Source organism: Hemitrygon akajei, chromosome 5, assembly GCF_048418815.1.
Source record: "Hemitrygon akajei chromosome 5, sHemAka1.3, whole genome shotgun sequence".
Lineage (NCBI taxonomy): Eukaryota > Metazoa > Chordata > Chondrichthyes > Myliobatiformes > Dasyatidae > Hemitrygon > Hemitrygon akajei.
Genome location: NC_133128.1, coordinates 76,336,803 through 76,362,649, shown reverse-complemented (window position 1 = coordinate 76,362,649; position 25,847 = coordinate 76,336,803). Strand labels below are relative to the sequence as shown.

Sequence of the window (25,847 nt, the reverse complement as noted above, 5' to 3'; positions counted from 1 at the left end):
TCCAAAAGAGTGAGTGAGTGAGTGAGTGAGTGAGTGAGTGAGTGAGTGAGTGAGTGAGTGAGTGAGTGAGTGAGTGAGTGAGTGAGTGAGTGAGTGAGTGAGTGAGTGAGTGAGTGAGTGAGTGAGTGAGTGAGTGAGTGAGTGAGTGAGTGAGTGAGTGTGTGTGTGTGTGTGTGTGTGTGTGTGTGTGTGTGTGTGTGTGTGTGTGTGTGTGTGTGTGTGTGTGTGTGTGTGTGTGTGACTTTTGTGCCACAAGATGACTGTGAAGTCTCGAGCTTGCTACAGAAAGTTGGTGAAATCAAAGTGCTCCAACCCATTATAAAACTTCATGACACAAATACAGTGACTTTTAAAACAAAACAATGGCTCTTGGGTTTGGACCGTATCATGCTCAGAACATCACCCTATTTGCATTTCCAGCATCACAACTCATCTCATCATGGGAAAGAGATTACAAGTAGGCCAAGAAAGAATGGAAAATTTATTCCTGAAATCGAGCAATCGTACAACAATTCAACACTTTCACGATAACTTCATATCGGTACTAGCCCACATATCACATATATGGATCAACCTTACCGTGTTTTTCAAGGAAATTACCAAGGAATTTGATGATGGGAAGGCCGTGGATGTTGTCTGCATGGATTTTAGCAAGGCCTTGTCAAGGTCTTGCATGGGAGGTTGGTAAAGAAGGTTCAGTTGCTTGCCATTCATGATGAGATAGCAAATTGGATTAGACATTGATTTTGAGGGAGAATCCAGAGCATGGTAGTAGATGGTTGCCTCTTTGACCATCATTCCCACAATCCTGATTGAGAAGTTGCAGAACCTGGGGCTCTATACCTTCCTCTGCAATTGGATCCTCGACTTCCTAACCGGAAGACCACTATCTGCATGGATTGGAGATAACATATTCTCCTCGCTGATGATCAACACTGGCGCACCTCAAGGGTTTGTACTTAGTCCACTGCTCTACTCTCTATATACACCTAACTGTGTGGCTAGGCATAGCTCAAATACCATCTATAAATTTGCTGACAATACAACCGTTGTTGGTAGAATCTCAGGTGGTGACGAGAGGGCATACAGAAGTGAGATATGCCAACTAGTGAACTGGTGCCGCAGCAACAACCTGGCACTCAACGTCAGAAAGACAAAAGAGCTGATTGTGGATTTCAGGAAGGGTAAGATGCAGGAACACATACCAATCCTCATAAAGCGATCAGAAGGAGAGAGTGAGCAGCTTCAAGTTCCTGGGTGTCAAGATCACTAAGGATCTAACCTGGTCCCAACATATTGATGTAGTTATAAAGAAGGCAAGACAGCTGCTATACTTCATTAGGAGTTTGAAGAGATTTGGCATGTCAATAAATACACTCAAAAACCTCTATAGATGTACCGTGGAGAGTATTCTGACAGGCTGCATCACTGTCTGGTATTGGGGGGGTGGGGGGGGGGGCTACTGCACAGGGCTGAAAGAAGCTGCAGAAGGTTGTAAATCTAATCAGCTCCATCCTGGGTACTAGCCTACAAAGTACCCAGGACAGCTTCAGGGAGCAGTGTCTCAGAAAGGCAGCATCCATTAAGGACCTCCAGCACCCAGGGCATGCCCTTTTCTCACTGTTACCATCAGGTAGGAGGTACAGAAGGCACACACTCAGCGATTCAGGGACCGCTTCTTTCTCTCTGACATCTGATTCCTAAATGGACATTAAACTCTTGGACACTACCTCACTTGTTAAAATATACAGTATTCTGTTTTTTTGATTGTTTTTTAATCTTTCCAATATACGTATAATGTAATTGATTTAGTTACTTATTTATTATTATTTTATTTATTATATTTTTTTCCTCTTCTATGTTATGTATTTCATTGAACTGCTACTGTTAACAAATTTCATGTCACATGCCGGTGATAATAAACCGGATTCTGATTCTCACAGGAGGCCTATCACAATGTGCCACAGGAATCTGTACTGGGTCCATGGCTGTTTGTCATCTACATCAACAATCTAGATGATAATGTAGTAAACTGGATCAACAGATTTGCAGATGACACCAAGACTGGAAGCATAGTTGAGAGCAAGGAAAGTATGCAGTGGGATCTGGATGAGCAGAAAAAAATGGGCTGAAAGATGGCAGATGGGATTTAATGCAGACAAGTGTGAGGTGTTAGACTCTGGGATGACAAACTAGGGTAGGACCTACACGCTGAGTGGTAGAGCACTGAAGAGTGCAGTAGAATAGAGTGATCTGGAAATATAAATTGATAATTCTTTGAAAGTGGTGCCACAAGTAGATAGGGTCATAAAGAGAGCTTTTGGCACATTGGCCTTCATAAATCAAAGTACTGAATTCAGGAGTTGGGATGTTATATTGAAGTTGTATAAGATGTTGGTGCGGCCCAAATTGGAGTGTGTGTAGTTCTGATTACCCCTCTACAGGAAAGATATCAATAAGATTGAAAGACTGCAGAGAAAATTTACAAAGATGTTACCAGGACGCAAGGACCTGAGTTAGAGGGGAGGGTTGAATAGGTTAGTACTTTATTACCTAGAAAGTAGGAGAATGAAGGGAGACAAAATTATGAAGGGTATGGTTAGGGTAAATACAAGCAGGCTTTTTTCCAGTGAGGTTGGGTGAGACTAGAACTAGAGATCACAGATTAAAGGTCAAAAGTGAATTGTTTAAGGGGAACATGAGGGGGAACCTTTTCACTCAGAGAAGGCTGAGCTTGTGGATTGTGCTGCTAGCGGAAATGGTGGATGCAGGTTTGACTTCATCATTTAAGAGAAATTTGAATGGGTACATGGATGGGAGGGGTATGAGGGCTATGGTTCAGGTGCAGGTCGATGGGTCTAGGCAGATTAATAGTTTGGAATGGATTAGGTGGGCTGAAGGGCATGTTTCTGTGCTGTCGTATTCTAAGACTTTATGATTCTAGCATGACTGCCAGATTACAGTAATTGTCTTGTCAATAAAATGCATAGAGGCATAGTAAATTATGGGTGTTAATTATGCATTACCAAGTCTAATGTTTCAAAATCTAAATTAGATGAAAATTAGATTAACATTTCATTTTGCATATGCATTACTATAAATAGTTCAAAACCTTTGCTTACCTACCTTTGAATGCAAATCGTCTTGGTTTGAAAAAGCTACATGCCCTTTAATGAGATTTTCTTTGGCAACAGCAGAAGCCTTAGAGCTTTCAACAACATGACACCTCAATCTGCAGAGTACAATAATCAAAAGTAACTTCAAAATTTTTGTACAAAATGTTATTAGCAAAAACATACCTCACAGGTAATCTAATGGCTACACTTAGTAATTTAGAGAAATGTAACACTGCCCATTTCAAATTAGGTAAAACATTATTTTATAAGACTTCCTAAAGCAGCTTTGGATCTAATTTCATGGAACATTGCAGGGTATGTCGTTTGTCAGTGGGACAGCATTTTGAAGATACGGACTATAATTCAAAGTTTATTGTAAGGGCAAGGGTAGACTGCAAACTAAGGTCCCAAATTGGCCAATTTCATTATCATAAAACTGGACCTGGATTTAGACTGAAAACGGCCTCCTTCACTGTCACAATGAGGCTGGAGGTGCAACAGCTTGCTTTCTGTCTGGCTAGCCTCTATTTCTCAACTAATGTTGATTTCTCCAGCTTCTAGTAATTTACCTTTCATCCCCCTGCTCTTTTTTTTCCATTCACTGATCTGGTTCTCCTCTTACCCCTTCTTTTCTCCTCACCTGCCCATCACACCTCTCCTCCTTCCATTATTATATGATTTATTGTCCGCTTGTATTAGATCCCTTTTTCAGCATCCAGCTTCTTACATCAACTCTCTCCCACCCACCCATCTTCCCCTCAACTGCCCTGACCTATCACCTGCTAGCTTTTGTACCTCTCCCTTCACCTTCTTATACTACATTCTGCCCCCTTCCTTTCCAGTCCTGATGAAGGGTCTTGGTCTGAAACATCAACTACTCATTTGCCTCAATTGATGCTGCTTGTCTTGCTCAATTCCTCTACAATTTTGTGTGTGTTACCCAAGAATAGCCGCTTGAACATCTGACTGATGTTAAAAATGTGAAATAGTGGTAGTTCAGGATCAATGTGCTCCTGTAAGGTTGAAGGATCATGATAGCAAACCCAAGGAATCCTGGATTTCAAGCGTTGGATAGAGTGATGCCTTTTCGGGAAGAAAAAATGAATGGCAAAGTGCTAGGGTTTACGTAGGACAGAAGTCCATGGATTCACAAATGCAACAGCAAGGTGGTGAAGGTAGCTTGTAAGATGCTTGGTTTCATTAGCCAGGGCACAGAACATGTGAGAGTAGGGAGGTAACGATACAACCAAAATATTAGTTAGGTCATAGCTCGAGTACTGGGAACTTTAATGGCTGTCACATTATGGAAAGGATGTCACTGTGCTGAGTTTCAGTTTAGAGGAGACACTGGATAAACCAGGTTGGAAGCTGAAGCAGCGGGTTAAATGGTGCTTGATTGAGAAATGCGAAATTATGAAAGGCGCAGACGGAACAAAAAGTGAACAACTTTCATCATCTTTGAAATATATAAATATAGGAGTATTTCAGTGGATCCAAGGGGAAAAAAAATTCAACCACTGAATGTGGAAACCAGAATACACAACCTGAGGGGAAGGTGGTGGGAGAAATCCTCAACAATTTAACATCTAAACGAACACTTGAAACTCAAGGCATGGAATGCTATTAAGTTGGAAAATGGGATTATATATACATGACTCTATAACATGCCTTGATAAAAATAATTCAAAATTCTACCATTGTCTTCTTGCTCTATTACACTGTTCCCTTCAACTAACTTTGAATCTTCGTATTAAGAGGTTACACACTTGCAATCTCAAATAACATCACAGAAAATCTGGTAACTTTCTTACTGCTTTTTGTTGGGATTTGCAGTGTTCAAATTCATTGCTAAAATTTCATTATCACACCAGTAAACACATCTCAAAATAACCCACTGGTTATAGGCTGCTATACGAATTGAGATTGTAAAACAAGTATTTTTTAGTTTCATCAACATGTAGAATATCAGATGAAGTGCAAGGGCAGCAACAGGTGAAGGAAGGATAAAGTACAAGTGTTATAGCATGGTCAGCACAAACCAGAAATCTAACAGTATTATCAAAACAATTTGCTCTGGATAGCTGTGCATAATACATTGTTTAAATTCAAACACTGCTTATCTTCATCCCTCAAAAGCTTCTGATAACATTTAAATAATCGCTTGGTTTTGAAGACATTCTTCAAGCAACTTAAAAGCATAAATACATTTGATTTTCTGTATATATATCATGGCTGTGATATTTCTATTCCCTGATCTTAACATGAACACAGACCTTTCTAAGTTTTTCTTATCAAAAAGATAAAAATATACCTAATGAACACTCTTTACATAAAATATCAATCCAATAAAAATTACACCATTGTTCAGAACTTACTTCTGTTGCTCAGTTCTACAAATATTATTACAAGATCATAAGATAGGAGCAGAATTAAGCTATTTAGCCCATTGAGTCTGCTCCGCTATTCGATCATGGCTGATTTATTTTCCTTCTCAACCCAATTCTCCTCTTAACCTTTGATGGCTTTACTAGTCAGGAAACTATCAACCTCTACTTTAAATATACTCAGTGACTAGGCCTCCACAGCTGTCTGTGGCAATGAATCCCATAGATTCAGCACCCTCTGGCCAAAGAAATTCCTACTCATCGCTGTTCATCCTTTTACTTTGAGACCATGCCCTTGGGTCCTAGATTTTCCCAGTATGTCTGCTCCATCCATACTTTTCAATGAGACACCCCCTCATTCATTAAAACTTCAGCAACTACAGACCCAGAGCCAAACACTCCTCACACATTAACCCTTTCATTCCCAGGATCATTCTCATAAACCTACTTTGGACCCTCTTTCATGCCAGCATGTTTTCTTAGATAAGGGGCACAAAACCGCTCACAATACTCAAAGTACAATCTGACTAATGCCTTATAAAGTCTCAGCATTACATCCTTGCTTTTATAGTCTTGTCCTCTTGAAAAGAATGTTAACGTGCACCTTCGGATTCAACCTGCAAGTTATCCTTTAGGATATCTTGCACTAGGACCTCCAAGTCCCTTTGCATCTCTGATTTCTGAATTTGTTCATTGTTCAAATTATATTCATATCATAGGAATGACAGTACTGTATGAACAAGTTTCATAAAACTGCAATAAGAAATTCCACATAACAAAATAATATTCTATGCTTCATCGAAAATAATTGCATAATTACTTCTACAGTTCAAATGTAGTTGGAACAGCAGAAAACATCAGTGTATTGAGTCACAGCATATTTCTGGACATAATAAAAATAGGCTGGTATACAAAAAATTAAAGAGCTAGTGGACTTAAGTGTGTTGCTGCGAAGAGTTCAATGGTATTGAATCAACAACACAGGCACACATTGCCTCAACCAAAATGGAGGATTCTTTACGAGTTACCGTTTCCCTGCATCAAAGTGGAAGCTAGAATACTAAATTCAGTGTCAAATTAGATATGAATCTGATGAGAAGACCGGATGAATGAACAGATTGAGTGGAAAAAGTACAGGTCATATTTTAATTAACACACACAAAATGCTGGAGGAACTTAGCAGGTCGTGCAGCATCTATGGAAAGGAATAAAGAGACTACGTTTCAGGCTGAGACCCTTCATCAGGACCCTGCTCCTCCAACATCTGGTGTGTGTAAATCGATTTCCAGTATCTGCAGAATCTCTTGCGTTAGGGTCATATTTTAAAATCACAAACAAAATAAGAAACTATCAGCTACTCTAGCTCCCATTGTTTTGTTACAGGGTTAGAGTGTTTGATTGTTGGTAATTAACAACTTTCACATTAAAAACTGTTACATTAAAATGGGGAATGTCTAGTCATTATCTTTGTAGAACAGAGGTTTCGGACTGTTCAAAACATCTCTATGAGGTAGTAAATATTAAGATGACAATTCTGCAGCATAATGGAGGTGTAATCCAACTTGAACTGTAATTTTCAGGGCTTCATGATTAAACACACGATGCATAACTAAGATTTTGAATCCATTACTTGATAAATTTAATGGCAGCCTTTTGAAGGCATTGTTGAGGAAGGTAATAGACAAATGTCTTTAAAAAATATGGAAGGATTTGCCTCAGCTCATGAAGTCTTCAAAAGTGCCAAAAATTTGATGAACTCAAAAATTTCCCTTTTATGTTGTGCTATTCTATGAACATCTCTATACGAATGGGCACTATTAAATCCTCTAGTAAGATAATATGAGTAAATTGTGATACAATGATTATTTAAATCATGAATAATCTAAATGGTTTCAATCCTACAGATTTAGACACTTCAATTACAGTACCATCCCAATGGTCCTGAAATTCATCACTATAATTATTACAATTTTATTTAAAATTATACTGTATAGTTTTTCATTCAAGCATTTTTCTTACTTAATATGCCATTCGCTTCAACACAAATCTCCAGTACATATTCTCTCTTGATAACTTAAAGTGACCTTTTGTTCTAAAAGGTGGATTTAATCAAAAATCTGAATGTGATATAAATATCAAATTATTCTAGTGCCTAAAATTAGACTTAACAAATAATTTAAATTAAGAGCAGGATGAACTTACTTGAGTAATAAACACTAAGGGACCTCACGGCATCATAAGTAGTCCAAAGGCATTCGGTTCATGACAGCATAGCAACTACAGTTAATGCCCAATTAAATTTTAAAGAGGAATTTAAAGTTGTTTAATTAATGGAATTCTAAATATATTGTTAAACCAATCAGGATCTCAGATCAATATCCGTTTCTGGCTTTAACACAATGTGAATATACTGTCTTTTCAAGTCTGTTGATCTTATTTATTTTAATTTTATTTAGACGTGTAGCGTAGAACAGGCCATTCCAGCCCAACAAACTCCACTGTCCAGCAACCTACCTATTTAATCCTAGCCTAATCACAGGACAATTTACCATGACCAACCAACCTGTACGCCTTTGGAAAGTGGGAGGAAACTTGAGCACCTGAAAGAAACACATGGACTCACGGGAAGGACATACAAACTTCTTACACACAAAGTTTGCATTGAACTCTGCTGCCCCAAACCTTATTAGCCAGTTTTCTCTGCAGGTGTTTTGCCATCTGGATAAGCACTGAGACCATCTGGCATTGTTTTGTTCAAAGTAAATTTATTGCCAAAGTACACATACAGTGTGTTCCTATATACTACCTTGAGATTCGTCTTCCTGCAGACATTTACAGGGAAAAAAGAAATGTGATAGAATATATAAACTGACAAACAACCAATGTGCAAAGACAAGCTGTGCAAAAAAAAAAAATTAGGACCGAGTTGTAAAGAATCCTTGAAAGTGAGTCTCTAGACCACAGGATCAATTCAGAGTAGTGAACCCGATGGTTGTGTGGGAATAAGTGTTCCTAAACTTGATGGTGGTAGCGAGAAGAGAGCATGGCCTGGACGGTAGTTTTCCTTGATGATGAATGCTTCTTTCTTGAGGCAGCACCCATGTTAATAGTGCACAGTAGTGGGCACATTTGTGTATAAAGCTTAGATCAGTACTGATTATTTGAAATTTGAGATGTCTGATTTGTACATGGTTTTACAAAGAACTTTGATTGTAATCAGTGAGATGTAAAATTCCAAGTGCAAAATATCCTCCTAACAAATTACCTTGTGATGACACTTATCTGCTGGTCCCAGAGCAGATCCTCTGATATCTTAATGCCAAGGAATTTGGATATTCCACTATATTAGAAGCAATGGTACAATTTATTTGAGAATGCAGAAATGCATCAGCTTGGCAATATACCACACCTATGCTGAGATACATCACCAGACAGAAAAATAAAGTGTTCTTCAAGCTTCTGAGCTCTGTAGCAGAACCAAGGGTTTTTTCTAAATATATAAAAAATGTGAGAACCAGTGGCAGCCATGACTCAATTCCTGTTTGGATGTGCTCCACTCAAGATTAAATATCATTTTCTATTTAATGCAGGATCAGCCAAACTGCTTGGACAGGGAAAGAGAAAAAGATGACCTTTCTTTGTTTCCATTGTCAAATATTTCTAAAGACCAAACACAAAAAATATAGTTTATGTATATTCAACCGGAGTGGCCTGCATTTGTAAACCCCTGCTTTCTCAATTTAGTCGCTCAAGAAAGTTGAGATGCAAGTCCCTCTCACTGAAATGGATTACTCACATTCAGATTGCATTGCACCTTACGATTAATTACATGTTTCTGTTACCCACCAAAGCTTAGCAATTGCAAAAATTGCAACAAAAACACACATTGGATCAGACAATGAGGAACCTCAGTTTCATGGTATGAATGAGCACGACTAAGTTTATGTACTATTCATAATTTAGAGATAGTTCTGAAATGAAAAGCATCCAGAAAAATTGCCAACCTTCCTGTGCATCCTCAAATGTAATTAAACAATCTGCTGGAAATCTGCTGCTCACATGAAACAAAAGGTATATTTTAAAAATCATTGCCACTTTTGATTAAATATTAGACTACCGTAAGTGTTCTATTTCTAAAGAAATAATCAATCTCTGAATGACTTGGCGACCAAAGTAGGAAAAAAGCCTGCAGTCAGCTTGCTCACTCAAGTGGATAGTCACGAATGAGCATGACTACACATGGGTAGCTGGATTATACTTCACTGCCCCTCATCCATTTATTCAATCTGATGAAATTTTTAAGTGGGTAAAGTAAACCTCTGAACACCATATTATTGATGCAGTCACATGAAACCATGCTATCAGACAACTTGCTTGGAGGAATTTTTACACTTGGATTTTAAAGGACTCACTTCTTTGTAATACCATATAAAAATAAGACATCTCAGATTTCAAATAATCAGTACTGATCTAAACTTGATACAGCAAAGCACAATTCTTTTCTAAAACTTTAATCAATAAATCCAAGAAACATCCAGAGCACGCTACATGACAGTGCAAGGACCCTGCCGTTAATCTGCAAATTGATGGAAGAATAACACGATGATCAGCTCAGGAGATGGATGACTAACATGGGCCAATGAGATTTACAAATGTAAAAGCACACTGAGCAATTTGCGAACTAATAACTGAAAATTATTACAAAACTCAGGTCAATGTTACACACTAGGACAGAAAAAAACTTCATTAACATTTAGAACATGAAGGAGCCAAACGCTATCAGTGCAATTCAAGCATCTTAGAGACGAACTATTAACTCATAACCTAAAATATCAGCACCATGCACCATTTCGCTAAAGGTTAAGTGTATTTCCTTTTGGCAATATCAACATTCAATATTCAGTTCATTTCATAACAAACATTTGTTATTTGCTACAAATTTACCATTTAGAATACCATTTCAGGATAAGCACAAGAGATTCTGCAGATGCTCGAAATCAAGACAAAATGTTGGGTAAGGGGAAAGAGGACAAGGTGGCAGGTAATAGACGAAGCCAAGTTAAGAGGGAAGGTGGGTGGGTGAAGGAGAGAAAATGAAGTCAGAAGCTGGGAGGTGATAGGTGGAAAAGGAAAACAGCTGAAGAAGAAATCTGATAGGAGAGCAGAGTGGACAATGAGAGAAAGTGAAAGGGGAGGGGCACCAGAGGAAGGTGATAGGCAGGTGAGAAGAGAAGGGATAAGAGTGGGTCTAGAATGTGGAATGGGGAGGGAAGAGAGGGAAGGAGAAATTATCCAAAGTTAGAGAAATCGTTGTTCATGCCAAGTTGGAAGCTACCCAGACAGAATATGAGGTGCTGTCCTCCAACCTGAATGTGGCCTCATCGTGGCAGTAGAGGAGGCCATGGACAAACGTGTTGGAATAGGAAAGGGAAGTGGAATTAAAATGAGTAACCACGGTAAAATTCCACCTGTCGTGGCAGGCGGAGCAAAGGTACTTGATGAAATAGTTCCCCTGCGTCTATGTCAGATCTTATTAACATAGAGGAGGCCACACTGGGAGTACCAGATGCAGTAGATGACCCTGATAGACTTGCAGGTAAAAAGTGTTGCCTCAGCCGGAAAGGCTGTTTGAGGATATTTTTCTTGCAAACAAAAAAAAATACACACAACAATCTGCTAACTTCAATTTAGTCAAAGTTATGGATGTGTTAAAACTACATTCAGGCAAAAAAAATCTTCACCACCTGTGTTCCATCACTTGGTCTCTAGCTACTTCCTTCCAGAACTGACTCAGATCAAGGGGGGCTGCTGCTCCTGCTGCTTGGTTCATCTCAGCTGCCATCACTAAAAACCTGTCCTGTGGGGATGCCTCGACACCTACAAAAACAAAAAGTTATTTTATGGTTTTCTAGCTTAAAACTATAGAAGTACCCTACATCATTGACCAATACTATAAAGTATCACATAATATACAGATGGGACTGCAGCTATACAAGTTAATAACTATTATAGCATTTTACATTTTGATTCAGTTTTCTAATACCAGGATAACTCTGGATTAAACATTAAAAACTGTATTTGAAACAGTAAACCAAGTTTTGTGCTGTAATTTAGCTCAATGTGTTGAATAACATTCTTGGACTATTGACAGTGGACAATGTCTACATGGACTTGAGCTGCCAGAAGTGGTAGATGCATGTTTGATTGTAACATTTTAAGAGAAATTTGGCTAAGTACATGGATGGGAAGGGTCTGGAGAGCTATGGTTTAAGGTGGGGAGGGGGGTCAATGGGACAAAGCAGAATAAACGTTTGACATGGGCTGAAGTGCCTGTTTCTGTGCTGCAGTAGTCTACAAAGGTAGCCCTAAAATATCTATTGCAGTCTGCTCCTTCTGCCTAAAACAATTCCATGAGGGAGAAATAGAAGTGGTGTTATTGTTTACTGTATTAAAAATTGAAATTAGTCATAACCATGGACAAAGCCATTTGCCCATAGGTTGATATCCATTGCCTTGGATATTTAAGAACATAATGGATTTTTCGCATTTAAAAATAATGTAATAAAAGTTGCATGCTTGAAATATAGCCTCAGACATTAAAAAATGTTAACAGCTAAGATGCCTGGTTTGCCATGTAAAAATTCTTTAGTGTGATTGGCTTTTTGACCAACTTGATGACAGTACTATTGCTAAATACCATGGAGGAACAATGAAATACTAAGTGACAACTGATGGTGAAACGTGGAAGTCCAAGGCACAAGATCTTTGTGGACAGCATTGCAAGGTCAGCAACAAGTCGGGTAGTCTGTTGCTGGACGTAGAACAGGGCAGGATTGTGCTTGCCTGATCCCCTATCCTTCACACTGACTCTTCACACATACTTGCCTAGTTTGGTGGATCTATGTTGCTAGCCTAAAACACATCACAGACAATATTACTTTGCAATGGATAAAAGGACCTCTGGAAGTGGAATGAATAAGCTACACCCAAAAACTTGCCTCAAAGCTGTTAACAGCCAAGAAAGTTCTATTCACCACCTTCTGAACTGTAAGTTTTCAAAATGGATTTGTCATCAAGTTAAAATTGAAAATTTAAAAATTTATTAAAATATCAAAAAATCATTAAAAGCATCAAACCCAAAATAGATATTTATTTTCAGTCTCACAACTCCCATCACAAATTAGTAGAAACTCATATTCAAATTTATTTATCCATATAGCTGAGAAGTCATCGATGTCTTCAGTTAGAACATGAAATGATGTGATGTCATCAGAAAATGGATTTCCAAGTATAAGTGTTTAGTTTGTTTCCAATGGTGTGACATGGGTGGCCACCTTTTTTCTGGCTTGTCCTCAAACTGTTGGGACTTGTTTGCGTTTCCTTGAAAGCTTCTAATTTGGCTCCATCTTCCTTGAAGCAATTCCCAGTCTGCCTTTGCTGATGATTGTAGTCAACTAGGAAGGGTGCCATCAAGAGATAGGACCATCATTAGTTTATAGACAGCTGCAAGGCAGCAGGACCAGTCAGCATCCCAGGGCGGGTACCTTGGATGTGTGTGGCACAACTGGCAGATGTGTTTATAGACGTTTTTAATCTCTCCCAGTGTAGAGTGCCCGCCTGCTTCAAAACATCCACCATTGTTCCTGTACCCAAGAAGACCAAGGTCACATGTCTGAACGACTGGTGTCCTGTCACACTCACCTCAATAATAAGCAAATGTTTTGAGAGGCTGGTCAAGGACTACATCTGTACATGCTACCACCCACACTGGACCCCCTACAGTTCGCCTACTGACACAACTGATCCACAGATGCACACTGTCCTTACACACCTGGATAAGAGGGATGCTTTTGTGAGAATGTCATTCTTGGACTACAGTTCAGCATTCAACACCATAATTCCCTCCAGGCTTGAAAAGAAACTCAGAGAATTCAGCCTACACCCTGCGTTGTGCAGCTGGATCCAGGACTTCCTGTCAGATCGCCAACAGGTGATAAAAATGGACTCTCTTTCCTCTGCCCCTCCACACAGGAGCCCCCTAGGGCTGTGTCCTGAGTCCCCTCCTTTACTCTTTGTAAGCCCATAATTGTCGCCACACATAGCTCTAATCTGCTAATTAACTTTGCTGATTGGCCTCATCTCAAATAATAACAAGGCAGCCTTCAGAGAAGTCATCATCCTGATACAGTGGTGCCAAGAGAACAACCTCTCCCTCAAAGTTGCAAAAAACAAAGGAGCTGGTTGTGGACTACAGGAGGAATAGAGACAGGCTAACCCTTATTGACATCAATTGATCTGGTGTTGAGGGGGAACAGCTCTAAGTTCCTCGGTATACACATCACCATGGAACTCACTTGGTTTGTACATACGGGCTGTGTGGTGAAAAAAAGCACAACAGCACCGCATTCACCTCAGACAGCTGAAGAAGTTTGGCATGAATCCCCAAATCCTAAGGACTTTCTACAGGGGCACAATTGAGAGTATCCTGACTGACTATATCACTGTCTGGTGTGGGAACTGTACTTCCCTCAATTGCAAGCCTCTGCAGAGAGTGGTGCGGACAGCCCAGTGCATCTGTGAATGTGAACTTCCCACTATTCAGGACATTTAGAGAGACAGGTGTGTAAAACGGGCCCGAAGGATCATTGAGGACCCAAGCCACCCCAACCACAAACTGTTCCAGTTGCTACCATCCGGGAAGCGGTACCACAGCATTAAAGCTAGGACCAACAGGCTCCAGGACAGCTTCTTCCACCAGGCCATCTGACTGATTAATTCACGCTGACAATTGTATTTGTAAGCTATATTGACTGTCCTTACTGCATATACTATTTATTACAAATTACTACAAATTGCCAAAAAGGAGACATAACTTAAAGATTATTACTCCTCATGTACGTGAAGGATGTTAGAAATAAAGTCAATTTAATCCAGCCCACGAACATGCCTTACAGCCCACAATTTTGTCCTGAACTAATTAAATTAGTGAATAACTGCCCAACTGAATTAATCCCTTCTTCCTACACAATTTCCGTATTTTCCACTCCTGCACATTCATGAGCCCATCTAAGAGCCTCTTGAACATCTCTACTGTATTGTCTTTGCCTCCACCGCCAACCCAGGCAGCACACTCCAGGCACCCACCACAATGTAAAAAAAGATGCCCCACACATCCCCTTTCCACCTTAAACACATCCCTCCTAGATACTAAACACTGCAAACCTGGGAACAAAGATACTAGCCGTCTACTTGAGAAGACAGGTGTATAGGGTTGACTGGGATCCGGGATCAGCCAGGAGGAAATGGTGGAGCAGACTCGATGGGCTGAATGGCCTAATTCTGCTCCTATGTCTTATGGTCTAACTCTGTCTATGCCTCTCAGAATGTTATAAACATCTATCTGATCTCTCCCCAGCCTCCCATACTCCACAGAAAACAAACCAAGTTTGTCCAACTTGTCCTTAAAGCACATGCTGTTTATCAATGTAGATCCTTGTAAACGTCTAGTCTCCAAAGCCTTGACATTCTCCTAAAATGAGACAAACATAATTCAATGCAATACTAGATGTAGATGATTTGCAATTATAGAAGCTAATACACATATATCCAATGTTCCCTCTAATTTTTTTATTATTATACATCTGTGTGCACCAACCATTGCTCTGAGCAGGAAATTTTTACATGGCCTAAAAACTGCATGGATATTTTAATGTTTTTTGGAATATACATTCTACAAATATTTAGAAAGAAAACTGAAAAATTACATACTTTTTGATTTTATTATTTGAAGGGTATAATACAGTACAAAGAAATTCTTTCACGTTTCATAAACATTTTCTCATCTGTCTTTATCACAAATCCATTTCCTATAAACACTGTCCAGATTAATTTTGCATCCAGTTGAAAGATGTCTTAATCCGCATTAGATCATCCAAATGTTCTGCTTCTAATCTGTTTATAGATTTACATTTGATTGAATTCATAAGACTGAATCCACATTCGCAGTCAGCACTAAAAGCTTGAAATATTCCAACAATGTCAACAAGAATTGACAGCTCTTCAAAATCTTCATTTCTAAGCATGTGGTTCAACATATCAGTGAATGCACTGACTTCCTCAGAAACAACAAGTTTGAAATCATGATGTTGTAGTGATAATTTTGAGGCAATACTTTTGGAGTTCTTCATAGCCAAGTATTTTTTGTCAAGTTATACAACATTCTCTTTTCCAAATTCAAAATTGGTTGTTTTTGAAATAGCAACAGGGTCAGAAACTTGCCATTCTCTTAGTCATCGTCAGGAAATCTACAATCCAAGTGATTCAACACATGTTAAAAGAAATCAAAGAATAGGTACTGCATCGATGTAAGAAGAGATACAAGCAGATCCTTCACTTTATCACTCCATTAAACAGTATTGCCAAGATGCTGTGACTGTAACTTTTGCATACTGCAGCGCTACAATTGTAGTCAAACAGCTTTTCTGAAGGAATTTACAAAGAGATCCAGATCTTCTAAAACATTAAGGACAGTTCAATGCTACTTGATATTGTGAATTGGTTAAAATCTTCAGGCAGTAGTTGTTAATTAGATTGTTACATTTGTTATCTTGCTGTTTGCACTACTGGATCAAAACTTTGCAATTCTTCATTAAAGCAGTAACGGCAAAATGCCTAGGCAGCCATCTTATTTCATCTAGTGGTCTAAATGACACAACATCACATTCTATGATATCAGCTAGTTCTTTCAGCTTTCCTTTTTTAACCAATAACCTACTGAATATTGCATACCCTACTCGTCACAGTTCTTCATTATTCTACATAACTGATACTTTTCTTGCCAACCAACATCTAATCCCAGGTCTTCTCTGGGTGTAGTGTTGAAAAATTGCTTCCCCACCATAATTTCTAAACATAAAATTTGCCCCATCTGACGTAAACATCATCATCTTTTGAATATTAAGATTGCTGTTGATATACTTTTATTGCTTCAACAATAGTGATACTGCCAAATGCAGCTAGTTTCAAAATACGTACATAGTCCTATAGGAAGTTTCATTTTCTGGTAGAAACTTAAACACAAAATTAACATCTTCTGTATAGAAATGTCTGTACTTTCGTCAGCAATTTGAGCATGGAAAGCAGATTTCTGCAATTCTTCCACTGTCTGTTTCTGAAGCACAAAGCTGGTGTACTCAACAAATTCAAACCCATGGTCCTTGCTGCCCCAACTCTCTTGCATATTTACATATTAGGCCACAAGTGAATTAATTTCTTGCACTGAATGCATAGAAGCATTAATATTAATTGCTAAGAAAATGTTATCAATTACCATTTTGAGCATATTAAGAGTTAGACTTGCTTTGTGTATCTTGTTCCACTCTTACTTCACGCTCTTCCGCAGTTTCAGTTAACATGTGCAAAATTTACATTTGTTCTGGTTGTGTAATTTGTTTACTGCATCTATGAATTCTCTGATTAAGATGTCATTTTAAGTAATCTAACTTCCATTTTTCCCACGACTGAACTCTTCTCCAACTTTCAACTTCCACACAAGTGGTGCATAGAGCATTGTCAGTATATTGGCATATAAAAATATGGTCAATTTTTATTTTTGATGTGAAGATGGCAGTTCAATAACCATAACTTCCAAATCTTGAACAAACTTTGATCTTCAAAGCATTTAACTCTTCTGATTTTCTTTTCAACATTAATATGCTAAAAATAATTTTGAGAATACTAAAAATAATAATTTGAAAAATGTAGTAAATCAAAAAATATAATTTTAATAAATAACCAGTCATGCAAACAATTTTACAATAAACTTTTACCTTGTTCAAACAATTCTTTAATTTAAAAGTTCTAAATAGATTATTTCTTTGATAGATTACTTTCAAAGAAATCTAGATTAGAAAACCAAAATAAAGAATTTTGCACATCAAACACAAGTAAACGATGTCACGCAGTTAAAACAACTGAAAAGCAGAATGGCAAAAGTAAAATGTTTTGACTTGATGGTGTCAGATTCAACAGGCCAGCTGCTTATGACAATGAACTACTGACTTCCATTCTATGTTAATTGTTACAATTTGTAACAATGCTGTAACTTGAAACACTGACAATGTAAATACATTGATGCACTAAAATGTATTGAAGTAAAGGTTATGGCACTTTTATTATTTGGAAACTATGGATTATATTCATTAACATAATTAATTACATGGTATTTCAATTAGATTTCAAATTTATATATGCATAAAAATTATATTAACATAATATAGAAGAAAATCCCAGCTGTGTGTCAACAAAGGCTACATGTGCTTGAGCATTTCAGTTATTGTACAGCTGCACATCCACACAGCTTAGAGGAACAGTGCTACATCCTCTTTAAATTTGGATTAAATACTCTAACAATGGGATAACACTTAAACATGGCATTTCAAACAAGAAATCAAATTTCTGACTGCATTCTAGCTCAATGATCTATGAAGGGCCAAGGGCATGTACTACAGTTTGGAATTATTACATTCCTTTGTGTTTAGCCTTATTAATGGCCTTCATTTCATAACTTGTGTTCCTTTGTTCAATCTGTCTCCATTAAACCACTGAAATGATTAGCTTGTTTACGATTTACCTCATGGCATCCTGAGCCTCACCCTTAGAGACATTCCCTTTATCGTATCCATCACTCTTCAACATGCTCTGCAACTTAAAAACCATTCCATTTCCCTCTCTTTCCATTTGTAACATAGCAATAGTGATCTGAAATATTAACTCTTTCTCCTTTCACAAATCATGCTGAGTGCTTCTACCATTTTTATTTCATATTACCAGCACCTCTGATTTTTAAATATACTTTTGATAACTGACCAAAGGAACACCTGAATAATCAACAATATGCACACTGCATATTTAAAGTCCACTGTTGAAACACCAAAGTATTTATATGAATTTCCAAAGATCAGACAAAACCATTGTTTATCTGAGTTCAGAGAAATTTTTAGTGTACATTTATGTAACTTACTTATGAATGTTAATAAAATATTTTTATTAAACTTACAAAGTGAGCAAAAAAAATTCCTTTTGAATTACGTTTTGAGCAGTATATTCTAAAAACATCACACCTACTTTCACAAATGAGTTCTCAAAGCTAGGTTTCAAAATGATGCATTGTTGTATTTTAATATTTAATGCTAAGATATTGCAAGGCTATTATTGGAACAAACATCTCATGATGTTTTGCTCTTCACTGAAGCATGAGAATTTCTATGAGCAGTTAAGAGCACTTTTTGTTGGATATAAGAAAAATATGTGATAAAGAAGCATAATTTGGAATAATTTCAATTTTACCTTAACCAAAGGCCCAGTGCTTAATAAAAACAAGTCCCTCACATGGTAAATGTTAGTTCTGGTAGTCATTAGGGGATATCACCATGGTTCAGAAAATCTTGATAGGAACAATCCTTAGAACAATATCATCTGCCAGTTAGAGTTGCTGTTCATAAATTACAATGATTTCCCAAATGCTCCATGAAAAGAAGCACTGATAGGAGAATTGCACGACGATACAAAACAGAAATTAGAAGCTACTGTATAAAAACAATTGCTTCTGAAGAAAAAATTCTCAAAAGTTGTTATTTATCCTAGAACCTGATAGCACACACCTTGGATTTGGATGGGAAATATTGGATATCGAGTTGAAACTGGAGCATTCAGAAGAAACCCGCATACGGGGCATACATACCAACTCCTTATGGAGTGTGGCAGGGATTGGACCCAGATTGCTGGCAATGTAAAATCTTACGCTAACTGCTACGCTACCATGCCGCCCATTTGGTTTCACCAGTGCAGAGGAGGCCACAGCGTGTACACCAAATGCTGTAGATCAGGATGGAAGAGGTGCAGGTGAACTTCTGCCTCATCGGGAAGAAATGTTTAGTTCCTGGGGGAGGTGACAAGAGAGGTGTTACACATTCTTCGGTGCCAGGGATTAGGAAGAGATGCAGAGAACGGGGAGGAATGAGAGGATAAAAGAGTCTCGTGAAGTAGAAGGTGAGGTAAAAGAAAAAATGCATAGGAAAAAGAAAGGGGGGAGGTTATGTGACTGGTTTTAGAATCCTACTAGAGCTGGCAGATGATGATGTGATGGATACAGGGGTGTGAAAGAAAGGACAATGGGAACTCTATTGCTGTTCTGCCTCCCTAGTACATGATCTCAACCTGAAATATTAATTTGTATCTTTTGCCCCACAGATGCTGCCTGAGCCAGAGGTCTTCTTCCATCATTGCCTTTTTTAAAATTCGAGATTCAAGTATCTGCAATCTGTGGTTTCTTTCTAGTTAAGCTGTTTTATACAACTGTATTGTTTGCAATCATTTACTGTTACAAAAAGAACAAACAGGTGAACTGAAGGACTATCTCCAGTTACACAAGCAATATCATTTTCTTTTATTTAAGATGACAAGCATGAAAAGCAGAAGCGAATTTCATTTATTACTAACTTTTAAAACCCTCAAATCCAAATGTCAACACTAAATATATTTTTATTATTTTCTGCATGATCCTTCAGAGTTCAGGCAACATTCATACCAATTTCTACTATTTGTTTGAAAACAGCCTAGTAAAGACATTTACATAGATCTTTCTTCCTTTTTCCACAAAAAAAGATCATTTTTTGATCTTTTCTTCTTGGAAAATTAACTAAATTGCTATTTTCAAATTACTGATGATATGTTTTCATTAGGAGGACAATAGAGTTGAGAGCCGAGACACATGAATAAAAGACTGCATTCAGCATTTATATATTCTGTAGCAATTCAGTAAAACATGCTTCCTTTTTAAGATAAACTTCCACTACATGCGATCTGAGCAGAATTTTTTTTTAAAAACTAGCTGGACCAAGCAAAATGTATACTCAGTGGCCACTTTATCAGGAACACCTGCTCATTAATGCAAATATTTAAATCAGCCAATCACATGGCAACAACTCAATGCATAAAAGCATACAGACATGGTCAAGAGGTTCAGCTGATGTTCAGAACAAACATCAGAAGGGGAAAGAAATGTGATCTAAGTGACTTTGACCAAAGAATAATTGTTGGTGCCATCTTAACGATTGTGATTTGAACATCTCAGAAAATGATCTCCTGGGGCTTTCATGCACAGCAGTCTCTAAAATTTACAGAGAATACTGCAAAAAGCAAATAAATAATTGAGTGAGTGGCAGACGTGTGGGCAAAAACACCTCGCTATTCTGGGAGATCAGAGGAAAACGGGCAGACTGGTTCAAGTTGACAAGAAGGTAACAGTAACTCAAGTTATCAAGCATTGCAACAGTGGTGTGCAGAAGAGCATTTATGAATGCACAGGATGTCAAACCTTGAATAGATAAGCTACAGCAGAGGACCACACTGGGTTCCACTCCTGTACCTAATAAAGTGGCCACTAAGTGTATTTCTTTAATTAGTTGAAATGCTGAGGGAAAGTATAAAAGTCAGATGGCTTAACGATTACTAAATATGCTTGCTTAAATTCACTGCATTACTACCGTAGATTCCGGACTACAGAGCGCACCTGATTAAAAGCCGCTGGCTCTAATTTTAGAAAGAAAATCAATTTTTTACTTGTACAGGCCGCACCGGATTTTAGGCCGCACCGGATTTTCGGCCGCAGGTGTCCCACGTTGTAATATGAGATATTTACACAGAAAGATATTACACGTGAGGATTTTTTAACTTTTAATTAAATCCATATGGTAACATAAACAAATACATATTGCAAATGCTTTTTTTCGAACCGTGCCTGTAACGCGGCTACTTTTAAATATACGTTGCGTATACTTTTTTACTGAACAACATTCCAATATCTCCTAACGACTGGTAAAAAATATATATACTGCAGCCTACCAGGAAAAGTTATTGATTGCCTTTAACTTAAAAGCAGCATTCGCTCAGATCCAAAGCCGCTTGCGTAATGCCGCTCGCCCCCCTCCTTCCCGTTTATCGCAAACCGGTATCCCACAAGACGCGGCGAAACCGGGTGTGACGTCATAGCATCCCGCGATGTAGTACAGAAAACAAATATAGTTAAAACTCTTCTAACTTTAACTAGAAAATGAATTACTAAGCGAAAATATTATAAACTAAATAACTGCCATAAAGGCAGCACAATGCTTTTCTTCGAGTGTTTTCCATGTTGATGAGGGTGAGTACAAATGACTGATTTACAATAATTTAATTGTGAAAGTGCGCTTGATTTATCGTACAATTTCATTGGACCTCTGTGAACTACTCATCAATTTTATTGGTCTACTGTTACGAGGCAATATGTTTTTGGCGGCATGAAAAAAAATAATGCATTAGCCGCTCCGTATTAAAGGCCGCAGAGTTCAAAGCTGTTCAAAATGTGGGAAAAAAGTAGCGGCTTAAAATCTGGAATCTATGGTAATTGTGTTTTTTTTTACATTTAAGCAATGCGCTTGACAGAGAACAGTTAACATAAAAATAGCATTTTTACCTCCATGAAGTGATACCAAAATATCCATTGAAGTACCAGGTTCAAAGCTACCATTACTGGGTTTCACTCTGTATTTATCAGGGGCTGTTGTTCTAACCTGTATTTTAAAAAAAACACCAATAAGAACTTCAATATTAATCAGTTTTATTCCATTTTGGGAATCATGTCACAATCCTATCTAAAAGCATTTTAAAGATGTATTTTAAAAAATCTACACTTTAGGATGTAAAAAAAAATCAAAATAGAAATGCAAGTTTCAAGCAATTACTACAAAAATTAAATACAGTAAACAAGCCCGCTCACTAATTGCTTGAATATACATGGAAAATATTCAGCCTGGTGTGGATGGTTAATGCTTAGAGCAAACTACTTAGAACATCTTAGAGCAAACTACTGTGAATGACAAAGTATTCTTTGCCACTCCAAACTTCAGTATCAATATTCAATACAATGTTAAGTGAGCACTTCATAGTAACATGAAAATCAGCAGCTTGCAGCTTAATACAGTCATGAAGTATTCAAAGTAGCAGCAGCTGGTGCAATCTTGCCATTCATAAATTAACAACTCCATTTTCTACATAATAGATAACCCTTAAAGTACTTAATTGGTCATGTCTTGCAAGAGGATATTGTGCAACATGGTTGAACATAAACCACCTCCTGTGTGTCTGCACAGAATCATACATGTCAGGCTCCTCAATCAGCACCTCCACTCAACCAGCAAAAGTCCAATGAAAAACAGTAATGGCATAGATGCACAATTTGGGAGTGGTCAGCCCTGGATGTCTTTAACATTGACTCCAGATTCTGAAATCTCATGGCATCACATCAAAAATGGACAACAAACTTGTTGGACAACAAACAAACATTGTCCCAATGAATCAAGTATTATTTGTTCACCACGGAATGACATAGGAAAACAACTTAAATCAAATCCATATTTCTTCTGACATAATTCAAGAACATTTGCTCTAATTACAGCTAACTTCCACAACTATACAACTTTTATTACATGATGGCAAACTGAATGATTATCAAACAACTTACCTTGAAAGCAACAGGGTTCCTCGTCACATTGGTCAAAACTATCAAACATTTTGTTTCTCCACTTTCTTTACAACCAAAGTGAATATCTTCAGCAGGACTGTTTCAAATAAAAAGAACTATTTAACACATGACTTGTTGAAAAAAGCACATATATTGTGTGAATACAGAAAGTTGGTTATATGAGCTAGCATTTGTAATGTTGCCCACAAAATTAACTTATCATGAATAACCCTTTAGGAAAGGGAATGTATGCCTCTCTTACCCAGCATGACTTGTGTGACTCAAGATCAATATAAAATGTAGTTTTAAGTTAAATGCCTTGAGCTGTGCTAAGAGAATCATAACTCAGTCTTCAAGTCCTTTTGACTTAACCTGGAGATTGGTACAGGTGAGGTGGGTTTGGCACTGGGAGTCTTCAAACTTGATTGTTCAAAGCCTCACTGCATTATACCAAATATGTACAAAGAAACCTTCTGATTACAACCCCTTGCTTTCTCTCAGCTAATGAATCTGCATTCCTCAATCTTCAGAACAATTTTTGAGAAATGCATGAGTAGCGAAAAGGACAGAATGTATCTTCAATTGGTGAAATCTGATGTTCATCATTAATATAACTTAGCCAAGTCCTTAATATATAATTGCCATCCAAACTACCAGGAGAGAACAACATGACTGAACCTATCAACTCCTGTCTGAGAAGTACACAAGAACACAAGAAATAGGAGCAGGAGTTGGCCATTTAGCCTGTTGAGCCTGCTCGCCATTCAGTAAGATCATGGCTGATCTGGCCATGGATTCATCTCCACTTATCAGCCTTTTTCCCCAAAACCCTTAATGCAAAAATCTATCCAGCCTCGTCTTAAACTATATTTACTAAGGTAGCCTCAACGGCTCATTGGGCAGAGAATTCCACAGATTCAACACTCTCTGGGAAAAGCAGCTCCTCCTCATCTCTGTCTTAAATCTATTCTCCTGATTCTTGAGGCTATGTTCCCTAGTTCTAGTCTCACCTACCGGTGGAAACAACTTTCCTGCCTCAATCTTATCTATCCCTTTCACAAGTTTATTTATTTCTATAGGATCTCCTCTCATTCTTCTGAATTCCAGTAATACAGTCCCAGGCGACTCAATCTCTCCTCATAGCCTAACCCCCTCATCTCTGGAATCAATCTAGTGAACTTTCTCTGCATGCAGTATTCCAGGCGTGGCCTCACCAGTACCCTGTACAGTTGCAGCATAATCTCCCTGCTATTAAATTCAATTCATCTGGCAATGAAGGCCAACATTCCGTTTGCCTTCTTGATAGCCTGGTGCACCTGCAAACCAACCTTTTGTGATTCATGCACAAGCACTCCCAAGTCCCTCTGCATAGCAACATGCTGCAATTTTTTTTACTATTTAAATAATAATCTGCTCGTTCATGTTTTCCTTCCAAAGTGGATGACTTTACATTCATCAACATTGTACTCCATCAGTCAGACCCTCGCCCACTCACTTAAACTATTTATATTTCTTTTTAGATTCTCCCCATCTTCTATAAAATTTGCTTTTCCACTCAATTTAGTATCATTAAACTTAGACACACTATACTCGGGCCCCTCTTCCAGATCGTTAATGTATTCCGTGAGCAGTTGCGGGCCCTGCGGCACATCACTCATCACTGATTGCCAACCAGAGTAACAGATGTATCCCAACTCTCTGCTTTCTATTAGTTAGACAATCCTCTAATACATCACCCCTAACTCTATGCATCCTTATTTAACGGATAAGTCTTTTATGCTGCACCTTATCGAATGCCTTCTGGAAATCCAAGTAAATAACGTCCATCTGTTTCCCTCTATTAACTGTGCTTGTTACATCCTCAAAGAACTCCAGTAAGTTTGTCAAACAGGACCTGCCTTTGCTGGATCCATGCTGCATCTACCTGATGGATCCATTTCTGTACAGATGCCTCACCATTTCTTCTTTAACAGCTTCAAGCATTTTCCTAACTACAGATGTTAAACTAACTGGCCTATAGTTACCTGCATTTTGCCTACATCTTTTTTTGAACAGTGGCGTGACATTCACCATCTTCAAATCCACTGGGACCTACCCAAAGCCCAGAGAAATTTGGGAAATTATCACCAAAGCTTCTACCATTTCTTTCAGTACCCTGGGATGCATTCCATCAGGACCACTGTTTATCTTCAAACCCACACGTTTATTTAGCACCACCTCTTTTGTGATAGCTATATGTATCGATGTCCTCACCTCTCATCGCATCTATAACATCTTTCTTTGGTATGTTAGACATGTCTGCCACCGTGAAGACTGACACAAGATAGTCATTCAAAGCCTCTGCCATTTCCTCATTACCCAATATCAGTTCCCCATTCTTCTCCTCCAAGGGACCTACATTCACTTTGGCCACCCTGTTTTGCTTTATATAATTATAAAAACCTTTACTATCTGTTTTTATATTTTGTGCTAGTTTATTTTCATAATCTAGCTTCCCTTTCTTTATTGCATGCTTAGTGGTACTTTGTTGTTTTTTAAAGTTTTCCCAATCTCCCAGTTTCCTACTACTCTAAGTGACTTTGCATGCATGAGCTTTTAGTCTGATGCCTTCTTTTATTTCTTTAGTTATCCAAGGCTGGCTTTTCCCATCCTTACTGTCCTTGCTTTTGACTGGAATATACTTTTGTTGAGCACCATGAAAAATTGCTTTGAAAGTCTTCCACTGTTCCTCAACCATCCCCACCATATAGCCTGTGTTTTCAGTCTACAACAGCCAAATCCTCCTTC

The 25,847-nt window shown here is 38.1% G+C and overlaps 1 protein-coding gene across 5 annotated transcripts in view; it reads right to left on the bottom strand.

The window, feature by feature from the left end:
- mospd2 (motile sperm domain containing 2) overlaps positions 1-25,847 on the bottom strand; it is a 95,908-nt gene that overhangs the window by 2,832 nt on the left and 67,229 nt on the right. For 4 of the 5 annotated variants that reach the window (XM_073045825.1, XM_073045824.1, XM_073045827.1 and 1 more), the window contains 4 exons: positions 23,061-23,157; positions 22,014-22,110; positions 11,245-11,377; positions 3,127-3,232 (listed from right to left, as the gene is read on the bottom strand). In XM_073045825.1, the coding sequence (XP_072901926.1) occupies positions 3,127-3,232; positions 11,245-11,377; positions 22,014-22,110; positions 23,061-23,157 (433 nt within the window). Of the gene's footprint in view, positions 1-3,122; positions 3,233-11,244; positions 11,378-22,013; positions 22,111-23,060; positions 23,158-25,847 lie in introns of all 5 variants that reach the window. The other variant, XM_073045826.1, reaches the window with a different exon arrangement.